Below are 21,416 nucleotides of genomic sequence, written 5' to 3' on the forward strand. Positions count from 1 at the left end.
AGCACTCACTGGGCTTATATAGAGGCCTGTTTTCTTTGAGCAGAAATGAGCAGTTTCTTTTTTTTTTTTTTTTTACATTGCATTCTATGAGTAACAGCCTGGAAAAAGCCCTGATATTTAAAATCACTTTTTTTTTTTTGTGGTACTGCAGTTCTGCAGAATGCAGTAGAGCATGCATCTGAGTCATCCTTGGGCTCCCTTCCCAATCAGTAGCCCTTTGGCTCTTAGTCTAGAAATTGGTTTTGATACTCATCTTTGTTTCAAGTTGTGGGAAGCTTGAAGAGATAAAGGTGTATCTGAGCAGCTACTTTCTATCTCTGTACTTGAATTTGACACTCGATTGCAGAAAGTTGATCTGTGCTCTGTTGTAGTTTTATGCTAGGCTACTATAAGGTCCATGTGCCAGGGAGGGAAGTAAAATTAAGGACTTCTAGAACTATTTTAAACACTGGTAGACAATCATTTTGCCTAGCATGTTTCCTGCCCCTTAAAAGACCAGATACAAACTGCTTCACAAAGCTGGCATGTCTAGAAGCAAAGAGACAGATGAAAGTGTAACTCCAGACCACTGAGTCAGAGGGAAATCAAAATAGCAGAACTGCATTTGTAGTCTGAGTGGAAGCAAGGAGAGCTAAATGTAGTTACTTGTGAATTTTAATATTAAGTTTGTGGAATGTTATTTTTCCACTGTCTTTGTTTATACTGAGGAATTCCGATTTTTTGTTTTAAACCAGCTTCTGACATCCCTGTTTAACTTAAAAACACAGGGCAGGGGGAGGAGCAAGGAAATAATCCATCACACTTGGGTTGGATGTAGGAGATTTGGCTTCAGATCAGTCCTGTTGCATCCCCAACTGGTCTTGACTCTTCCCAGTGGCTTGTCTCCTATGTCAGTGTCATTGCTGTTAGTTAACTGCAAGAAGTTAACGATGCATGTTCCTAAACATAAACTTCCATTTTGGTGCTGTGTTCTTTGCACTTTCAAAGCATAAGTTAACATAATACCCCTCTTCTGCTTTCTGGTGTGTTTAGGTGTTGATGCTTCTCCAGATCACCTGGTTTTCTAGGTGCATTGAGATTCCTCAGCATACCATGAATCTGGCTGTGGTTGAAGGTCTTTGGGTACTACAGTACAGTCACTAGACATTTTTTGGTCTGCAGCAACTTCACAGCATGAATTAGTAATTACATAAAATCTGAAGCTTAAAAAAAAAAAAAAAAAACATGCAGAGAATGAGGTGAGAAGATGCCTCTGGAGGACATCTGGTCCAACCCCCTCCTCAAGCAAGACTATACAGAGCAGGCTGCCTAGGACCACATTTACATGTAGGTGGCTTTTGGAGTTCTCCAAGGAGGGAGACTCCACAGCCTCTGGGCAGCCTATGCCAGTGCTTAGCCACCCACATGACAATGTGCTTCCTGGCATTCAGACAGAACCTCTTGTGTCCCAGCACATGCCCACTGCCTGTTGTCTTGGTTGTCCTGGCACTGGGCACCACTGAGAAGATGTTGGCTCCATCCTCTTTGTACTTTCCCTTTAGGTGTTTGTACCCATAGATGAGATTTCCCCCCCCCCCAATCCTCCTTTGGGCTCAACAGTCCCAGCTCTCAGCCCCTCCTCATAGAAGAGGTGCTCCAGTCCCTTGAATGCTGTTTATATACAGGACTAATCATAAACCTAATGATTTTTCATGCATTTGTTTAGAAGAAATCTGTGTATTGTTTTTTTCTATCTAAATAAAGTATGAAGCATATGCTAAATAGAGAATATTTTTCATTTCAAGCTGTGGGAAGACATTTGGACTTGTCTTAAGTCTTTACTCCTACACTAGTTTATCATGGATGTCAAGCCTGTGTTGTTTGCTTAAATGAGATGAATTAATCAAATTCTCTTAAATGAAGAATGTGAAGTTTTACAGGTAAAAAATGGCTTCTGGTTTAAATATAACAACACTAAACTGTTTGATTTCCAGATCCTTTCTCATATTTTAGGGAATTGCATGGGACTTACAAATAGCATGTGCTCCCTGAGTGCAGTGCTGCAAAGTGTACAAGCCTGAGCAGCCCTGCAGTTGGCTTGTACACAGTAAGCTGTGGGTGCTTCCCACTTCCCTCTTCATCCCACTCTTATCTCACCTGGAAAGGCATATGTTCTGAGCAAGCTTCTCTTTCTGTTTACAAATGGAAAACCACTCTTCCCTCCACCCCCTACTTCCCCACTCCTTTCTCTAAATACATTTTCATACTTTCCTCCAGTTTGCAGCCTCCTGTTTCCATATTTACTTTTCTTCCTAACTTAAATAGGTCACCAAGCTCTGTAAAGACGCTTGGGGGGAAAGAAAAAACAACCACAGAATGGTGTGTCTCAAAATGTATTGCGAAGAAAGTACTTGACAGCTGCGAAGATATCTCAAAGAAACAAAGTATATTCAATCTCGTCTACATTTTGTCCCCAGCACAAAACTTAGAAACTGTATTTTCTAATCTTGCCCATGGCTAAATGTTACAGACAACTTTTAGAAAAAAAGATCAGGACAGGGAGTGAGGGGCACAGAGGTCCCACTTCTCTGCAGAGGTGGTCAGTTTGTGCCTAGGATGTGAAGCCTGGTCAGACAAAAGGTAAATTTTATAATATTCAGCTGGGAGAATGAAATGCCCAGTCTGCATGAATTCAGAGTGCAAAGTTAGCATATTTAACTGATAGGATCCTTCCACTGGTGCTCCTGAAGATACATTGCTTTGATGTCAGCATTTGGAGTTTATTATGTCTCTTCATTCGTCACCCACTGAGGAAAGAGATCTTCTGTAGCAGCTACCACCTAGTGAAGCTTTCTGTCAAGCAAAGTGCAACTTCTAGTAACTGCTAAGAAACAAAATAACTGAGAAGTACCAGGGTTAAAACCTTTCATCCCAAAGACACATGTCACTGGTATGCTGCACACGAATGTTATTCTCCCAACAAATGCTGTTCCTCCCACCACAGGACTGCCAAATGACTCATTATTTGAATAACGAGTTTATGTTGCTGTACCCAAGCAAGCATAAAGGGAAACATCTTAATATCTTGTAGTACTTGTTTGTCGTCAGTTATGAGTAGGGATAAATGGGCGTGTTACACTAATGAGAGAGCAGTTACCCTGCAGCATTATAATTGCTTCTCTGCTGTCCTAAAGATATTGTGCAGTTCTTCCTGCAGATTAACCATGCCAACACCATTGTTGCTTTTGCATGTCAGTAGCAGTATTTGGTGCTTCCCACCCAGTCTCATGGGCATTTTGCACATCGCAGGAAATGTCTGAAAATGCTGCATATTCACTGACAACTATTTGCGGTTTGGTTTTGAGGCTGAGCAAATGGCTTCTAAATGCATATGCCTTTCTTCTAAGGAAAAAGAGCTGCTGCTCTTTCCTTTTCAGAAGCTTCCCCACCCTTCCATTCTAATTTCAGGCATTCTAACCTCTCCTTTGTTGTTTAGGTGAGGTGTGTGGGCAGCTTTATGTTGTTTGGATAATGCACTGAATACTCATTTACCTAATGCCTGCTGTTTGCCTGTGTGTATTGGTCTTTCTAACTCAGCACGTACAAAGCTGTTCAAGGTAGTAAAATCAGAGCCATGAAAGCCTCCGCATGGGGAAATGCAAAAGGGGAGTTTAATGCACGCAGTGTTTTTAAGTATAATGATGCATTGTCCACTATCGGCAGGCTTTCTGAGCACAAGGGACTGTTTTTAGTTTGGACTCAAAAGATCTAGGTGCACCAAGTCATTTCTTAGGGGGTGGTTTTTTGTTACAAATGTATTGCTGCCAGTAAGGATTGCTCATGTACTTTAGCGACAGCCAGTTTTCCCAAGGCAAAATCATAGATAAGATTTTCTATTCTGTATCATCTACTTGTGGAGTTCAGCCCTCTGGACTGTGTGCAATCCCTCTCACTGTTCTAAAGTTTATTAAGAGATAATCAACTTTGAATGTACTGTGAGGCAAGTGGTTGCACAGATGCAATTTTACACACCGGTGATACAAACTTCAAGTAAACAGTAAGTCAAAATAAATGAGATTTTCCACATTGGGTGACAAGCTTGTCTGCAAACATAGGGCGATTACAGCATTCAGTTCCCCCTCAGTGACAATTTGAAGATCATAATAACCCCAAAGTATGCCACTACCGGACCCACCCCAGGCATCCAGTGATTCAGTGCTTCAAGGTCAGAACCAGATTAAAAAAAAAAAAAAAAAAAAAAAAAAAAAAAAAAAAGTCTCACCATAAAATTCTGACAAAATTTCCATTAACCTTTCCACTGAGGGACAGGGGTTCCTGATGGCTTGGGAGCAACTTAAATACAGAGTTATTCCAAGTAAGGTTGTGTTGACACGTGGCTGGCTGATCTTCCCAGACACCTGGCTGTGGGTAGAAGCAAGCCCCAGAAGGCTGCCCTGGCAGGGATCATTACTGGTGTGAGCCGGCCTGCTTGAACCTGTGCGGCATCAGGAGGGCTGGCAGCACGGCAGGGCTCTCAGCCCTTGCTTCCCGCTGACTCTGGAGCTCACCCGCTTCTCACTTCTGAACCGTGTGTCTAGAGGCTCCTGGCCGCAGTGACGCTATGTGTGGCTCAGAGACGTTTATCGCTGCTGGCCTGTTTTTCTGCTCGTTCTGCAGATAACTGTGCGAGGTGTCGGCAGCAGAGGGCAGTAAGATAGCCTCTCTCAAGGAGTGCATTTTTGTGCCTTGTGAAGTAGAGAAAAGCCTCACACGCTCAGTTTGTTTACATTATATTATTGTTCAAATATGAAGAAGCTGTTCAGTCTTTCTTCCTCCCTCCCCGTGGCTCAGTGCATGCTTGATGTGATGATTGCTTTGCTGCTGTAGATTGAGTACAAAACGTTCACTCCCCTGCCTGCGGTTGGCTTCAGAGCCTGCTCCGTGGCTGGCAGCCTACCACCACTGCTTGCTTTCTGTTCTAACTGATTTTTCCACACTAACTTGGGCATATACAGTAGATTTTTTCCTTGGATTGGTTACAGAAGACAGAATCGCCTGAATCCCACACGTTTTTGCTCCCTGGGCTTTGTTTTGTTTTCAGATTCCAGCTGTAGCTGTCCTTGCACCCAGGTGAATCCCTGTTTGCACTGCCTGCGGTGACCTGGGGTTATTTCAGTTAGGAGCAGCTGGCAAAGTGCTGGCCATGCTGCTGCCTTCGGTAGAAAGGGTCTTCTCCGGGGGTCTTCTCAGGGAGCTGGAGTGGGTTGCCCTGCACCTAAATGCACGTTCACGTTTGTGTGATGAGCCTTGGAGTGCCTGGTGATTCTCATAGCTCCAAAATACGATTTTGTGAGAAATTCACCTTTTTATTTTCTCGCTCATTTCCTTTTACCAGCCAAGCAGCACGAAGCCTGTCAGCTCAAAAACGAAAGGTGAGGAGAAGGGGAGGGAAGGGGTCCGATCTCCTTTGATTTTTGCACTACTCGACTTGTCAAACTTCGCCGGGTGGGCGCGGGGTCGCGGCCCCTCAGGGTCCCCGAGGCGGGCTGCCGCCGCTCCCCCGGCCCCCGCACCGCCGGGGGGGGCCCTGTCAGCGCCGCCGAGCTGCCCCCGGGGCCGAGCCCCGAGCCCGAGCCGCCGCCAGGGCTCCCCGCAGCCCGCCTTACATAACGCGGCGGCGGGGGGGGGCCGGGCCGAGCCGAGGCGGCGGTGTTGGTGGCGGCGGTACCGGGGGCGGGCTCTCTCCGCGCTGGCAGCCGGGGCCGGGCGGCCCGGCCGAGGGCGAAGCGGGCGCAGGACGAGCGGAGAGGAGCAGCCCCGCCGGCCCTGCTCGGGGGCTGCCTGCGGGGGACGCGCGGCGGCGGCGGAGAGCGCCGCGGCGGTGAGCGGGGAGCGGGCCTGCGGCGCTGCCCGGAGACCGGGGGGGAGCGGGGGGACGGGGCTCCGTGGGGCTCCCCGGGCGGCCGTGACGGTCCGGAGGCACGGCCCCCCGGCGGCACAAGGCTCCCCGGTAACAGCTTCCCCGGTAACAGCTCCCCGGTGACAGCTTCCACCGAGCGCCTTTCAACCGCGGCCCCCAAGCCGCGTCCCTAAAGGAGCGCCAGCCCGGCGGCGGCTCGCAACTTTGCCCCGCAGATGTCGGGCTCTCCTTCCCCGGGCTGGGCGCTGTCACATTTCGGCAGCGTGCGGTGGCCGCGGCCAGGACGCCGGTGCGGTTTGTGACCGCCTGTCTGTGCTCTGCGCATCTGTCAAAGGTACCCTAGGTCTGCCCCGACCCCCTAGGTCTGCCCTCGTCCCCCTTCCCTTTCCCTAGGCGATCAGAAGGGATCCCGTGTTGGCTGAGAGAGCTGCTACCCTCGCTTTTAGACCCCGCACCGCTGTAGTATGACAGCATGTAGGATGTAGTATGACAGTATGGAGCTGTTGTATGACAGCATGGAGTATGTAGTATGACCCCCGAGCCCCAATGTGCAGTAAGGCTTCGGTTTCTCATGGGCGTGTTCCCGCCATCGATTTTGTTTCCAAACGTTTATTGGTTTGACCTGCATGAACTCAGGTCTTAGTCCAGGAATACTCAATTCCTGGGAAGAGCTTTGCTCATGTCATGTTCACAGACAGGAATTGCTCATGTATACACAAGGATTAATTGCACAAATGAGCGTTGCAGGGCTGTGCTCCCTTTTACAAGTTTATCGAAACAGTGAATGCCTCCCCTCTCTTTTCCCTAGAATCTAAGCTTTGATATCTTATAACATTAATGAAAAACGGTATCACTGCTATAGTCTTACCAGCCCCTTGCTGCTACTTCTGGATGTTGTTCGCCTTTGGCACGCTGCGTGCCATCTGAAAACCTTTGTACACAGTGGCTGGGTTTTGGGGAAGGAATTTTAAAAAATGTAGCAAAGCTTTAAAAGCTGATTGGTTGCTTTTCATTTTTTTTCTTTCTTTTTCTAAAAGTGTCTCAAATCCATGAGCCGTTGAAACATACGCTGGCTTGGCATGGTCTCTGGTTGCCTAGTGTGTGAGCAAGCAAAGAAATGTAATCCGCTGCAGTCCCCTGGCAGCTTTTATTTCAAGCAGATGCAAACTTGCAGTGAGTCATGGGAGCATTGTTCCCTGCAAACTGTCCATCGGGAAGTGGAACCTTACTAAGCTGATGGTCTCGCTATTAAAAACAAACAAACAAACAAAAAAAAAGGAAAAAAAATAAAAAGGGGAAAAAAAAAAGTTTTCCCTTACACACGGCACTGTTTTCATGTTCCTCATGAAGTATCAGATCTTGAGCCTTCTCAAGCTCCCAAGGAAGGCAGACCTTGCTGCCTTTCAGGGTGTAGTGCCATGGCGTTTGCCCTTTCATAAGTTAGTTTCAATTCTTTCCTTTAGTCTCGTATTTCACTGCTCCTTCTTTCCCTCCCATCCTGGTCAAGACTTCTACTGTGTTTGTTAGTTCACAGCACATATGTCCTCTGTCTGGCCTTCATGCACTGACCACATGGAAAGGAGCACCTTCCCTTTACTTTTGTGTAAGCCATTTTTCTTCCCTCCAGTTCTCTGTGGCTCCTAAATCATCCTGAAAAACCTCTGTGGACACTTGTAGGTGCTCAGTCTTGGGATGCAGCTGCACTTCCACATATGTGACTTTGCAAACCAGTGCCCCTACCTGGGGAGATGCTCTAGGCCTAGCACCTACATCTTCCGTAAAGATAACTGGCCTTCAACTTTCAACATAATTTCTATTGGAAACAAGATTTTTATCTATCCCTTACTATTTGCGTGCACGTGCATCTTGTAAGTGATTGGCGTCAATGAGAATTGATGACTCAGCAACACACTGACCTGCAACTGAAGTGACTCACAGATCTGTGAGTTCTGGGGTGTTTAACTTGCGCTGCCCAAAGTTGCCCCACCTCAATGTCAAGATAAAGATTGCAAATTTGTTTGATAGGGAAGGACGTTCTCATTGACCCCATATGCCAGGTTAATAAGCAATCTTTGATGTCGCTATCTGTCTGAATGTTGCTTAATTGTATTACAAGGGACAAAATTTGGTGATTTTAAACGTGATGTGGACTTGCTACTTTATTTTGGCAGGACTCAGGTTTCATGTCTGTTGATGCAGGGATCTTTTATATATTATACTTGAAGACATGAGCTTGATATGAAGTCCTTCATAGCAAGGGATTTCAGGGGGATTCATGCTTTGACTTTAAAAGGCTGAGGATTAAGTTGCCATTTCAGCCTTGGGATTTCACTGAACAGATGCATGGAATAATATGGTGAGAGAAACTGAAGGAGATCGCAAGAAACAAGGACAACCATGAGGTTAAAATTTGTGTGGAAATCAGATACCGAGTTGGGGCTTGCTTGTTTTATTCTTGATTGGTGCTTCTTTAGTGGTATTAAAAAGATGAAATAACTATTTTTACTGTTGTTGTATGCAGGAAGTCTTTTCAGAATGATGACAGCAATACTTGAGAGCACAAGATGAATGAGAGGCCCGTGTGGGGTAGCCTGTGCTGGGTTATACTTAGCATTAGTATCTCTGTTATACAAATATAGTGCCTGTCACCAGTGAATCCTAGACACACTATATGTAGGACCTCACGCTGCTACCCCTATTATATTAGTTAATAATAATAACTTTGCTTTAATAACATTGGCTTTAGTAGAAAAGTGATCGGACCCACCTTTGGGTTCCTCTGAGACAGGTGAGTATTGTTGTATCTAAGGGGCAGCGGAGCAAACTGGAGCAATGCTGTGTTGCTTGCCCAGGGATGCTGGAATTCATCAGGAGCCGTGACAAGTCTGACCAGTAGCCCAATTTGCTGGCTTGCTTTCCTAGACACATTCTTCCCACTGCTTGAGTAATAGCAGCTTATAATCTTCACTGTCATGCCTCTTGGGATTAAAAGATTATTTGGGAAGTCATCTTTAGTGGAGTGAGAAATGTTCTTCAAAACTCCTTGACAATACTTGATTTTAGAGAACAAGTGTATCTGTAAGTATTGTTTTGATCCAGGCTGGCGTATACAACTTGAATTCTCATGAATTCTCCTAAAAGTGTTTGCGTGGTTCTGCTGAGTGAGAAGTGCAGACCTCAAGGCTGTAATTCATGACTCCCAAATGTACGAGTTGGCTTTTGCTGAGCACACAGTCATCCTTCTCCTCTTAATACATGAGACTGACTCAGAAATGCCACAGATTGCTTTGTGGTGTTGGGTGAGCACATATAGTCAGGTTTGAAGTGGGACCAATGATGTTGGGTGCTTAAAGTGTCACTGGGTCTGGAACCACCTGTTAGAGACTACTTTGGGAAGACAGACCCTACTGAGAGCATTGGCATCCCCATCTGTGAAAGGGGAGGCTAACATCTAACAGGGCACATCCAGCACGTGTGGCACCTATGTTGTGAGAGCTAGGTCTAGGTCAGAGGTGTCTTGGGTAGGACAGAGTAAATGACCCGTAGTGGATTTAAAAGCCAAAATGAAAGCTTTTACTCTACAAGACCATTGAACACTGACTCTGGGGAGGAACTAGCTGAGGAAGGGCTCTTTATCAGCGACTGCAGTGATACGACAAAGGGTGATGGCTTTAAACTAAAAGAGGGTAGGTTTAGATTAGACATCATGAAGAAATTATTTACTCAAAGGGTGGTGAGGCCCTGGAACAGGTTTCCCAGAGAAGCTGTGGGTGCCCCATTCCTGGAGGTGTTCAAGGCCAGGCTGGATGGTGCTTTGGGCAACCTGGTCTGGTGGGAGGTGTCTCTGCCCATGGCAGGGGGTTTGGCACCAGGTGGTCTTTAAGGTCCCTTCCAACCCAAACCATTCTGAGATTCTGTGACTCACCTACTAAATCCATTGGATGAACACAACAGCAATAAAAAGTTAAACTATAAAAAAGTGTAAGGGTTACTTTTGACTGTTCCCTCCACCTTACATAGCAGTGACACATGGTTAAAGCATTACATGCTTGTCATTTATTTTCCAACCATTATAATGAGGCAATCCTAGCAGAAAAACATGTCTGTGATACAGGAATAGCTTAAGAGGCGTAATATCTGGTCATTATCCAGACTTTGCAATCCACTGTCAGTACAGCCTGAAGAAACTCAGGGAAGCTGAAGATGGAAAGTGAACAGACATTGATGTACCCACTGCATTTTCAAGTCTGTCATATGGAAAGGCAGCATCATGTGAGGAAATTCTGTGAGTAAATGAAAGAAACCAATCTTTGAAGCCGTTGGTTCTTCCCCAAGCTGTACGTTTCCTGTAACTTAGATGACTGATTTCTCCTGATGCATGTCTCTCTGCTTAAGTGCTCTTGAGGCCCTGTGGGAATGTGGTAGCGGTTATATGAATGGCAGATGACAGAGTATGACAAATATAGGTGATTTTCTGTGTTTAAGTCAGCAAGAACGCTCTATAGCCGCAGTGGTGGAACTGAGCAGGCTGAGCACGGGCTCTTTGTAACATACATAGCTAATAGTGCTAGCTCAGTAAATGCCAGAGAAATGCTCACGTTAATTTAGATCTCCAGATAAAGAGAACACCCAAAGAAAAAAAATCTTGCTAGCTTGTCTTTTAAGTCCACAGGAGAAATCTTGGCTCTGTGGCAATATTGCCATTGGCTTCACCAGAGCTTTGAATTTTCCCCTGTGTTCGCAGATTATGCTGACTGCCTTAGTTGTTACAGCAGTGGGTGCATATTATTGGTGTGAGACACTAGGTTACAGAAAACACCTTTGACCTAATAGAAAGGAAAATAAATTCAAGCCTCTCCGTTCATTTGTTCAAGCTTCAAATTATTACAGAACCTTTCTCCCTCTCCTTGTGTCCTTGGTCTTTAGTTACTGCATATTTTCTACAGTGTAGAAATAACTTCTTTACCCAGATTGTTTGGCTTTTCAAATCTTGCTCCAGGCATGACTGCTTCTCACTTCAGTGAGAATGCAATGCCAATGGGACCAAGCTCCTAGTACTGTACTGCAAGTCCTTGTCAGAAAAATGGTCCTGGTAGGGAGATCCCCAAAATGATTGCTCCCTGCCTGAGGAGAAGCTCATGTATAATTGTAGAATCAATAATTTAATGAGTAGGGAGACAAAGAGGAAAGAAAAAAGAGAATGATGGGGAAGTAGACTCTGGTGACCAGCGACAGGACCTGTGGGAAGGGCATGGAGCTGGGACAGGGGAAGGCCAGGCTGGGTGTTAGGGAAAGGTTCTGCACTGAGGTGGTGGTCAGGCACTGGGACAGGCTGCCCAGGCCAGTGGTCACAGCACTGAGCCTGCTGGAGTTCAAGAAGCATTTGGACAGTGCTCTCACGCACATGGTGTGATTTTTGGGAAGTCCTGTGTGGAGCCAGGAGTTGGACTCTGATCCTTGTGGGCCCCTTCCAGCTCGGGATATTCTGTGGTACTATGGCCATACGAAGTAATGTGCAGGAGCGTGTCGCTGGCATTGCCTGGCAGGCTGCCTGCATGCAGGGTCATGCACTGTGGTCATAGCTGTGCCCTCTCTGGCTGTCCGCAGCATGGCTGGCTTCTGCAACCTTCCTATCAGCCTGGACCTCACTGCCCACATCACTGATTTGCTTGCAACACCAGGTGCCTTCTCCAGAGCCACAGAAGATGGGGAGGAACACCTGTCTGTTTGCAAAATCTCTCTTCTTCAGATGTTCCCTTAGAGGCATCCCTTGTAATGCTTGTAAACCCTTAACCCTGATGGGACTTACCTGGGGCTGCCTGGGACAGGGGCTACCAGCAGCCCCAGAGATGCTCTTGCTTTCAGCATCACCTTATTTCACACCTCTACTGCTTGCTTTTCCGGCTGTTGGGTGTTGTGAGAAAACTTAATTATAGCGGCAAGCTGTTAGTGTTGTTTGGGGCTGCAGAGCAAGCATTTGATACCTGATGAAAGAGCTGAAGATGTTTATAAACATTTCTATAAGTAGTTACATAAACCCTCTTAATCCCAATACTTTAAAAGTCACATCCTTTTTTTTTTTTTTTTTTTTTTTAAAGTCTTGCCTGTGTTGAATAGCTGTAGTTAGTCAGTGCTCTGGAATTTATCTGAATGCTAATAACCAGCTTCAGTGCTCCAGATGTAATTGTTTTCTGTAGTGTCCCTTTCCTGTGCTGTCTGTCACCGTGGTATTTGTGAAGCTCTTTTAGGTTACACCTTAATTATTTGGGGATTTGCTAATGGATGAGTTTTTCAGTTAAGCAACTATACCAACAGCTAACCCACATCTTCCTCAGATCAGATCTGGCATTTTTCAGGGTTTGGTTTGGTGTGTGTATTGGGGGGGGGGGGGCGGGGGGGTGAGGGTTGTTGTGTTGTATTTTGTTTCTTTGGCTTTTATGCCATGAAATAAAGTCAAAATACTTCTTTTCTTGTTGAATGGGGCAAAGTGTAATGCCTCCCTTAACCTCATCTTTCAGCTGCTCAGCTTGGAGGTGGGACACCTGAATTATTAGGCACTGCCTAGTGATTAGCTTCTGCTTAGTGATTCATTATTTACACAGTGGGAAATTGTACCAGAAAGAAGTCAACAACCCGACACCTGCCTGTGCCACCCCACCAGGACCTCCGAGCCCTTAGGACAACCTGAATATTCGGTGTAGGTGTTATTTTTCTGAAAAGTCCTTTCACAGCATCTCCAAAACAGATTCCTTGGGGACTATCAACTGCATGAAGAGTCCTTTTATCCCAACGTTACCGTAATTCAGAATTAAAATATGGTTAAAAAGAGGCCATTCCCACATGACAGAAATTTTCATTCCCATATGTCCCCGTGCTACTTTCCATTTGTTACTGAGAGACAAGCTTCCACTTCTGGCCAGCCTAACTAATTAATGGCCATTTGATTTTCACTGGAGCACTTCCCTGCTTTTTCTCACATTCTTGTTCTCATGTGTAATCATTCCTAAAATCATGTCATGACCACCCCTGAGATTCCTCCTTAAAACTCATGTTTATGGAAATTTGACAGCATTTAAGCTGCTGCTGCTCTGCCTGTGACTGTTCACACCAACTAATGCTGCCTTGTTGCTCCAGTGCCTTCCTCCTCTGTCTGTACCCAAGCTCTGCCTCTTCAGCTTTGGTCGTAACCTCTGTGAGTCGGGGATCCCACAGTTGTTCTATGTGTGCTGCCTACAGCTAGGACCTCAGCCCCTGTAGAATAGTAGGAACATATGCCACAGTCATGTTGGTCTTCTTAGAAGAAAATCTTTCACACTGCTTCTCCTTTCCCTTACTCAGGGGTTTCATAGGTTTGTCAGGTCTCTAACGACACTTGGTAGTTTGTAATCCTTGTAACCCAATGGTTGGTGGTCTTGGTACATCACTGACTGTTCCAAGATGCAAAGTCTTGGTGTGCAGTGAGTATCATGTATGGACTGTCACTTTATCAGTGGGACAGTGCAGGCCTTTGACTCCATGGGTTACGCTACATTTGCAAAAATCTTCTCCTTGCAGTGTGTACAGACTGTCAGGTAATCTAAAGTCTTCCAACTTTTTTTTTTCTTTTTTATAATATGATATGAGTAAATTCATGACCTAAGATGGAGACATCTCGCTACAGAAGGTGCCATTCAAATGCTTTTTCCTAACACAACAAAACCCATAGTTGGTCTGAGGGGTGGGAAAGACTCTTCCACCCCTTGCTAAACTGAAAATAGCATCCTTCAGATGGGAAGGAAGGGAATGGTAAGTTAGCTGCTGTAGGAACATTTGGTGTGTTTTTCTGAAGCTGCAGATTCCTTTCAAAACATGTTATGTTTTGATCTAACTTACTGAAAGTTTTATAGGGAGTGCTGCATTTCTGACTGTTAGTTTAATCCATTCATTGCTGCCTCCGGGTTGTGGCTATTTGTAGTCACCAGGGTAGCTGCTGGGCTCTTTTGCTTTCTAGGTTAGCCATCTGAAGAGAAGGCTTCTTACTATGTTTTAGAAGCTACTGTGTACAGCTAATGCTAGCCATATATATGCTTTGTTTCCTCAGAACTAGTAGTGTTTTTGTAGTTGCTTTGCTTGTTTGTTTAACATGACTATGGCAAATGCACACTGACTATGGAATTTATTGCAGGAGAGAGAAAATAGGGAAGAAGCTTGCAAAGAGGTTCATTTGTAGGCATTTTACATTCTGCCTTTCAAACAGCAACATATCCTAAAATGAAACTGATTTGACTTTCAGATATGTGGACCTGCCTGTGGTTCTGGCTACATTGTGGTCACCATTGCAGATGGATGTGGCTTAGCTTGGACCCCTGGTCCTCAGGTAATCCTCTGTATTAGCAACTCCACAGGCTGAGCCTGATGGACAGTTTCTATCTCACTGTTATTCTTCTACTTAGATTTTCGTTCCAACTTTTTTGCTGTCTTCAGCTTTTCCCCATGCTATGTGTGAAGTGACTGATTCTGCCCACAGAAATGGATGGAGAGGGTCATAATTGTAGCTAACTTGTAATTTGGAAGTAGAATTTGGACCAACTTTTTTTCTTGCATTTCATTTTCACCAATTTTCTCCACCCTTCATCTTTATGTTTCTTGTACTCTCAGGAATGCTGATCAGCGTAGTACAAATTTGGATGCACAGCAACTGTACAACTAGAGATTTGTTGGCCACGTGCACTCATTTAGGATTTACACTAGCTTGAGTGTAAGCAAGATCTGTTTTGGCATTGTCGTATATTAACTAGATTGACACTACTAGGATGGTTAAACAGCAGTGGGCTTTAATTCATATGATATCTAACAGCAGAAATACCCCGATGAATCATAATCAATTGAGGGAAAATGCTGCTTAATATTTTCCAACAGTTTGGAAGAATCAGGAATGGAGAATTCATCATGTGCTCCAGCACAAGAGATGATGGTTAATGCATACAAAATGTACTCAGTTTAGCCAAATTTTGCCTGCAGCAGGATTGCCTGAAAATGTCATCTGACCTCTTCTTTACATTGCACGGTTGTAACTGAGAGCAGAATCCAGATTAGTGTGTCAGTCTGTGAAGGGACTGGGGAGCTGAGAGGAAAAAAGAAGTGGAAGATAAAGTTATAATTATGTCAGAGGTTGAGCTAATGATTTCTAAAAAATCTTGGCGCTGACCCGTACCTGTCTGCACTTTTGCTTCTTGCTGCTTTGTTTTTTTGTTTTCATGCCAAGTATTCTGGACTCATTCCTGTTCAGCAAACATTTGTCAGGCATAATAATTTCAAGCATTAATCCTCCAGAATTAACCAGCTTATTAGTTGATGACCTGAACTCCTGATAGTTTTGGGGATTATTGCTATGTAAATATTACCTTTGAAACAGTGGCAGCATACCGTGATGGTTTTCTTTTGTTTTCTCCCTTTATTTTATTTTATTTTATTTTATTTTATTTTATTTTATTTTATTTTATTTTATTTTATTTTATTTTATTTTATTTATTTATTTATTTATTTTTCTGGACTGTTTTATCTCTACATTTTCATCCCCTCTTTCACTCCTACCATGCGGCAGAAGGCAGAGAGGAAATCCTGCGCTGTCTCTGACATGAGTGAGGAGGAAGCCGCTGGTTTCTCTTTGCACCAGCCCCGCTGGTGTTGCCAGCCATGCTGAACTTCTCACTGAATGCCCAGCAGCAGACAGGCTGAGCTTGAGGTGCTGCAAACTTGCAGAGGAATGCTGGGGAAATCTCCGCAGACTTTTACGCATCATTTTTGCAGAACTTATGGGATTTTGGTAAGGTTTTTGTAGGATTTGTTACTTTTATTTCATAAGGAAGTGTGACTGCTGAGCCCATGCTGCCTATGTGTTTCTCTTTTGATTCCTAGTAACTTCTTGAACTTCTTCTTTCCATTAAATTTGCCAGAGAGATAGAAGCATCAAAGTTACTAAGTGCCTTGACATTTCATGGATGTGGATTGTAATGAAAAGGAGATAGAAATACTCTGCTAGGGGAGGGCAATGATCGAGCACTTGGGCAACACCCGCATGGTTGCCCGTGACTCACGCAGCCCAGCCCATTTGTGCACTTGTCTCCAGGGAAAGCCCAGGCTTCATCTTTTGCTGGGTGGAAGTGCCCTAGGGCGGTGGCCGAGAGGACAAGAGCACTATGTGATGAACTTCAACCAGATAAACAGCTTTGTGAGTGCCTGAATATGATATTCTAAGACCAGGATGAGGAATTCCTTCGTGTAGGGCAGGGACCTACCACAGGGCCAGGGGCTAGAGATAAGGGGAAGCCAGTGGAGCTAATAGAGAATATCTGCTAGGACTGTTGCTGACATGCAGGATGTGTTATCGGGTTTTACAACCTCAAAATGTTCACCAGCATTGGGACTGCTGGGATGCCTTACCTGAAGTTTGGGAACTAAAGACCACAGTATTTGGCATGTTGAAACATGGCCTGGGTGTATGCGATAAATTAAAAAGTGATTAAAGAAATTCAATGTTATGTTTTAAGTAGGAGGTATAATTCCCATCTTGCAGGGTCACTTGTGTTATGTTCATTGAGCCCTTTGTGCAAACCTTCTGATAGTTGTGAGTCTGCTGGGCTGCAGCTTAGCTGTGGTCCCATTGCAGATGTGTGCATTTTCCTCAGGGAAGGTGATAACTTGCTCCCCATGTTTCCTGAAACAACCTTTAGTAATGCTCTGCTGCACCATGAACTATGCATTCAAAGGGCAAACAGTGTGTGTGTGTGAGGAGAGAATTAAATAACAAGGAACATATTTAAAATATAGCATCTTTAAAAGATGGCCTTGGAGATTGCTGAGGAAAGATTCACTCTTTTAGATCCAAGTTAAGTTTGTGTCATGATGTATATTACTCCTTGTAGAAGAATTATAAATTACTTGGGTTATAAAAATGTGTATCTTTAATCTTTTCCTGATTTTAAGTGTTTGAGAATCATCAGTGCTCTGACACATCACTCAGGAAGCGTGTGTGTGTCAAATGTGCCAGCGTGTGCGTGTACATCCTCTGCTGATGTGACCACTTGCTCTGAACGTGTATCTGCATTAGATGTCTGGTGGCTGACAGCCACAGATGTGTCCCATTGTATTTAGGGTGGGATTTTCAAAGTTGCCACAAGGATGTAGGCCCTGAGCTCCCAGTGGAGTCTAAATAGAGCTGAGCTGCCTAATCTTTTCAGATGTTCATAAGGGGATTAAAAAAAAAAAAAAAAAAAAAAGGCCTTGATTTCTTTTAATATTACATTTGTAAAAGGTGATTAAATTTGGGTGATGTAAGAGTGAGAATAATAAGCACTGGCTTTACCCTGACTGCTCAGCAAGGTAATTACCTGTGATCGCAGCTTTACATAAGCTCAGGTCCTTCTCACCAGAGGTAGACTGCTGACCAACACAGCTTTCTGCTGAGCGCTGCTGCCACTTTACACTTAGTTTGGTTTTTAATTAACCTCAGTAGGAGGAGGTTGAAATCCCCTTTAGGTTTATAAATATAGGACTTCAGTCCTATAGGCTAACAAGACTGCTAAAACAGCAGCGCTGCTTCATCTAGGAGGCATGCTTCCTCCTGGTTGTGAAACCCTGGTTTCCACGTGTGCTGTCGAGGTGCTGGTCTCCTCACAGCAACAAAAGCTCCAGCAGCTTCTAGGAGTGGTCTCTGCAGCTGAAAGCAGAGATGCGTTCTTGGTCTGTAACCCACAGTGCCTGGCGAATGCGTGCAGTGGGAGGGTGACGAAGACATGGAAACTGCAAGAGTTCAGGCAAAAATGAGTCACAGGAAAACAGCCTGTTTTATTCAATTCCCAAAATGTTCTGAACCACTCCGAATTAATTTAGAGCCACAGATCTGCAGTGGTCTACTTTGTTTCTGAGTAACAAGCTTGGGGATAAGTTTGCTGGCAGTTCTGACAGTGTATTGTTTGGAACAGAGGCAGGCCTTGTTTGCCCCAGAGCTGGGGTTTGTCTGAACACAAACCAGTGTCTTTTTGCAGTATAAAGCCTGGCATTATCAGCTTAGTGCAAATGTTACTTCAAATTATGTCCAAAATGCTGGCAGGCTGGGTCTAACTTTACTTACCCTGATGTGTTTCTTTGACAGCATTTCAATGGTTTAGCTCCTGCCTGCAGTGACCATTTTTCTCTTTCTTTATATAAACAGCACTTCTTGTGTGGTAAAATTAAAATAGGAAGTTTTTTCCATTGTCATTTACTTTGATCCTATGGAAATCACACATTTATTTTAATCATCAACTTCAGTATTTAAAAGTAGGATTGTCCTAATTACTTTTGTCTACTTTTTATTATTATTATTCCAGTGAATCTCACATTTTCTGTGTTTATATCTCATTATGGTGATAATGATTTCATAGCATCATAGAATATCCCGAGTTGGAAGGGACCTATATGGATCATCAAGTCCAACTCCTGAAAATAATCAAACTCTATTTGAAAAATAGATCAGAGAAATTTTATGTTTTGGGGAGTTAGCCTTTCAGCTGTTCTTCTGAAGTGGATTATGGATATTATGCCCATAGAGTTATATTTGTTTACTATTTACAAATAACTTTATTTCTAACAAATATTGCTACTAAATACTTGACATACAGGGTTTATTAGTTTTAAGGTCTTATGCCTAGTGCTCTCAGTTTAGACACAATTGATCACTCAGAAGCAGAGGTATCTGACAGATGGTTGAATAAGGTATAACATGTTTGAGGGGTGAAATTCTAGGCACAAAACCCCTAGAGCCAAATGTGGAAACAGTTATGCGAAAGAGGGAAGGAGGCAGAAAAGGGTGTAGACTCTGAGACAGGTTGACAGTTCCTAGCCCTGAGCACCTACATCATGACTGTAGGCCTCTTCAGGACACAGGATTCCTGCAGAAGGAAGTCATCCATCTCTGGCATGGATCCTTGCCTGGAAGTGCCCCTCTCACCCTGGCTTCCCAAGGAATTGCAGGGCTGACGCTCCTAGCTCAGGGTGTCCCATAAAACAGCCTGAGGTTCAGTGCCATGACTCTCTTGTGGTGTGAGCACCGTTTCGGAGCCCCAGCATGTTGCAGACCCTTGCTGAGGCTGCCTGCCCCAGCAAGGCCAGAGGATCTCTGAGGATCTCTGCCTTCAGGGGAAAGCTGAGTCAAACCACGAACTACAGTTGAAGTACACACTGATGCCCTGCTTTCATTGCTGATCCCCTTCTAACATGTTGTCTGTAATCTCTTTCAGACAGAGGTGCTATCCTTCTAACTGTGGGGTGTTTCTGGCCACTGCAGGATGCTGTGAAAGCATGCTGGTTGTACTTAACCCAGGCTTGAGGACCCACTTGGGTCCTGACGGTGGAAATGACCCTTGGGAGTTTCTGTGTGACATGAGCAACCGCTAGCCAGCTGAAGATGACAATTTCTCAGTAGGGTTCTGATGGGGAACCAAAACTTAGCAGTGTAGCTGGGGTATGAAGAGTCTCAAGGAAGAATTACTTGGGAATAGCCTACAGAGCAAATTTAATTTACAGTTTATTTGGCAAATGGTAAAGAATAGCCATAGCTTTGAGAAAACTACATTGTCTGTACACGATATATGACCAGTGAAAGAGGAACAATTTATCAGGTATATTTTTCACTCTGAATTGTTCACCAACCTCTAGCCAAGATCCAGACATCGCAGAGGTTTATTAGTCAGTATATCAGTGCTGTGACTGGCACCTGGTATTTCGGGATCGTGTGGACTGTAGAAGACAAATGGAAAATAATTAAAAACATAAATTCCAGCCTCCAGAGACCATGAGACTAATGCTGTTGGCTTGTAGTGCTTTTTCTTTGGCTGACTGATGGTAAAACTCTTCAGGAGCTGAGCAAAGCTTAAACTGAGCCTATTCCAACAGCTGGGTTGGGGTTCACAAGATGGAGATTACTCACAGAGCAGCAGATGCACTCTGTTGGCAATTTCAGAAGCAGATACCCTTTATCCGAAGAATCTCTGATGAAGTTTTAGAGTAGAGGTGTTTAACTTGTGATTTCCCAGACTAAAGAGTCTGTGAAACATGACCAGGAAAAGCAAGCCTGTTGCCATTAGGTCTGAAGTCACTAAACAGAGATCTACTTCTTTGTAGATGAACTTCTAGGGGTATGTATGAGAAAAGCTTGAAGCCACTCTCTTCAGTGTTTATACCACTGGCCTAGTATCTGAAATACTATTTTCATTGTTGTCTGGTTAAGGATTTCCTTATTGCCTATAGGCAAGAAACCTTTGAACCTGAGGTGTAACATAAAGGGCATGAAGTACTGACTGAACAACTGGTTGGTTAAATGCCTCAGTAATGTGGGGCTAGATCAAAATCTAAAATGGACAGATACCTCATAAAGATACTCTCTCTCTCTCCGTGGTGATAAGAATAAACTCTAGACCAGGACTAAATGCTGTATCTTTCTAATGAAGCTGAGTCATGGAAGACCAGCCTGTCTCCTAGACTGACCTGGGAATACAGAAATGCATGGGTATGGAGTGTAGGGAGAGGACAAAGAGTCGCAGTTGAGTCATCACTTATGACATCTATTTCATCCCATATGACTTGAAGATTGAAATAATAAAATTAAAAGAGCCCTGGTCAGATCTATTGGAGGTCATTCTTGCAGATGCCCTTAGTGGACAAGGAAAGCACCAGATGTGGAAGGATAGCCCCAGCACCTAGGTCTGCCTGACTTGTACATGATGATTCCATTCAAAAATAGAACTAGTTTAAAATTTTTATCCATTTTTTTTTTTTTTAGGAAATAACTTCTTAGATCTGGGAATCTATACTTTCCAGAAGAGCTGTGTAAAGCAAAAATACATCCCATTTGCACTGGCTCTCACCAAAGTCTGAAATTGATCTTCTAAACAAATGGTTGAAAAGAAATAGGCTTTTTCAGAGTTAGCGTGGTTCACAACATGTCTGACAAACAGGTTTTTTTTTCCTCTCCTTTTTTTTTTTTTTTAAATTTTTAATCAAATAGAAAATTTTCTGGTGTGATCATGTTGAAGCTGAATTCCATGCATTAGCCTTAGGATTCCTATGGAAAAGAAATGATTGTGATATGCTTGAACACTGCATGCATTCATGATGTTTGCATTCCTTGGTTGAAGGGGATACTTGTAACTTGCGTATGTTTTTGTTTATTCAAAAAAATAATAATCCTTATTTATTCTCTAGCTCTTTAATTAGGGCAAACAATTGCTGGCTGTCATAAACATTCGCGGCAAATAACACTGGAAAAGGCTGTGTTGGAAGATGGCCAAGGTGATAGGATTAATGTTTAGAGCCTCTAAAAGATTATGCTGGAAATAACAACACCTTTTATTTACAACCTGGAGGGCATCTGCAACTACTCAGGCAGGTTAATTCTGCTGCGCGTGGGTGTGCCTCTCCTGGCAAGGCATCTGCTACCGGTGTCCTGCTTCCAAACAGCACCTCCCGGAGCAGACCACCAGTAATTCAGCTCTGGGAA

General features: G+C 44.1%; 1 protein-coding gene across 9 annotated transcripts in view; it reads left to right on the forward strand.

Moving 5' to 3' along the window:
• The window catches only part of SYNE3 (spectrin repeat containing nuclear envelope family member 3), a 73,902-nt gene that overhangs the window by 4,643 nt on the left and 47,843 nt on the right, over positions 1–21,416 (forward strand). For 3 of the 9 annotated variants that reach the window (XM_082761518.1, XM_082761516.1, XM_082761523.1), the window contains exons 1-2: positions 5,782–5,860; positions 14,172–14,255. The exons of 1 other annotated variant lie outside the window; for it this stretch is intronic. In XM_082761518.1, coding sequence (XP_082617644.1) covers positions 14,174–14,255 — 82 coding nt within the window. In that variant the 5' untranslated portion in view covers positions 5,782–5,860; positions 14,172–14,173. Of the gene's footprint in view, positions 1–4,300; positions 5,412–5,736; positions 5,861–14,171; positions 14,256–15,361; positions 15,705–16,093; positions 16,110–21,416 lie in introns of those variants that run through there. 5 more of the 9 variants (XM_082761517.1, XM_082761520.1, XM_082761519.1 and 2 more) reach the window with 5 other exon arrangements.

Source organism: Aythya marila, assembly GCF_965140915.1.
Source record: "Aythya marila genome assembly, chromosome: 5".
NCBI classification, from domain to species: Eukaryota; Metazoa; Chordata; class Aves; order Anseriformes; family Anatidae; genus Aythya; species Aythya marila.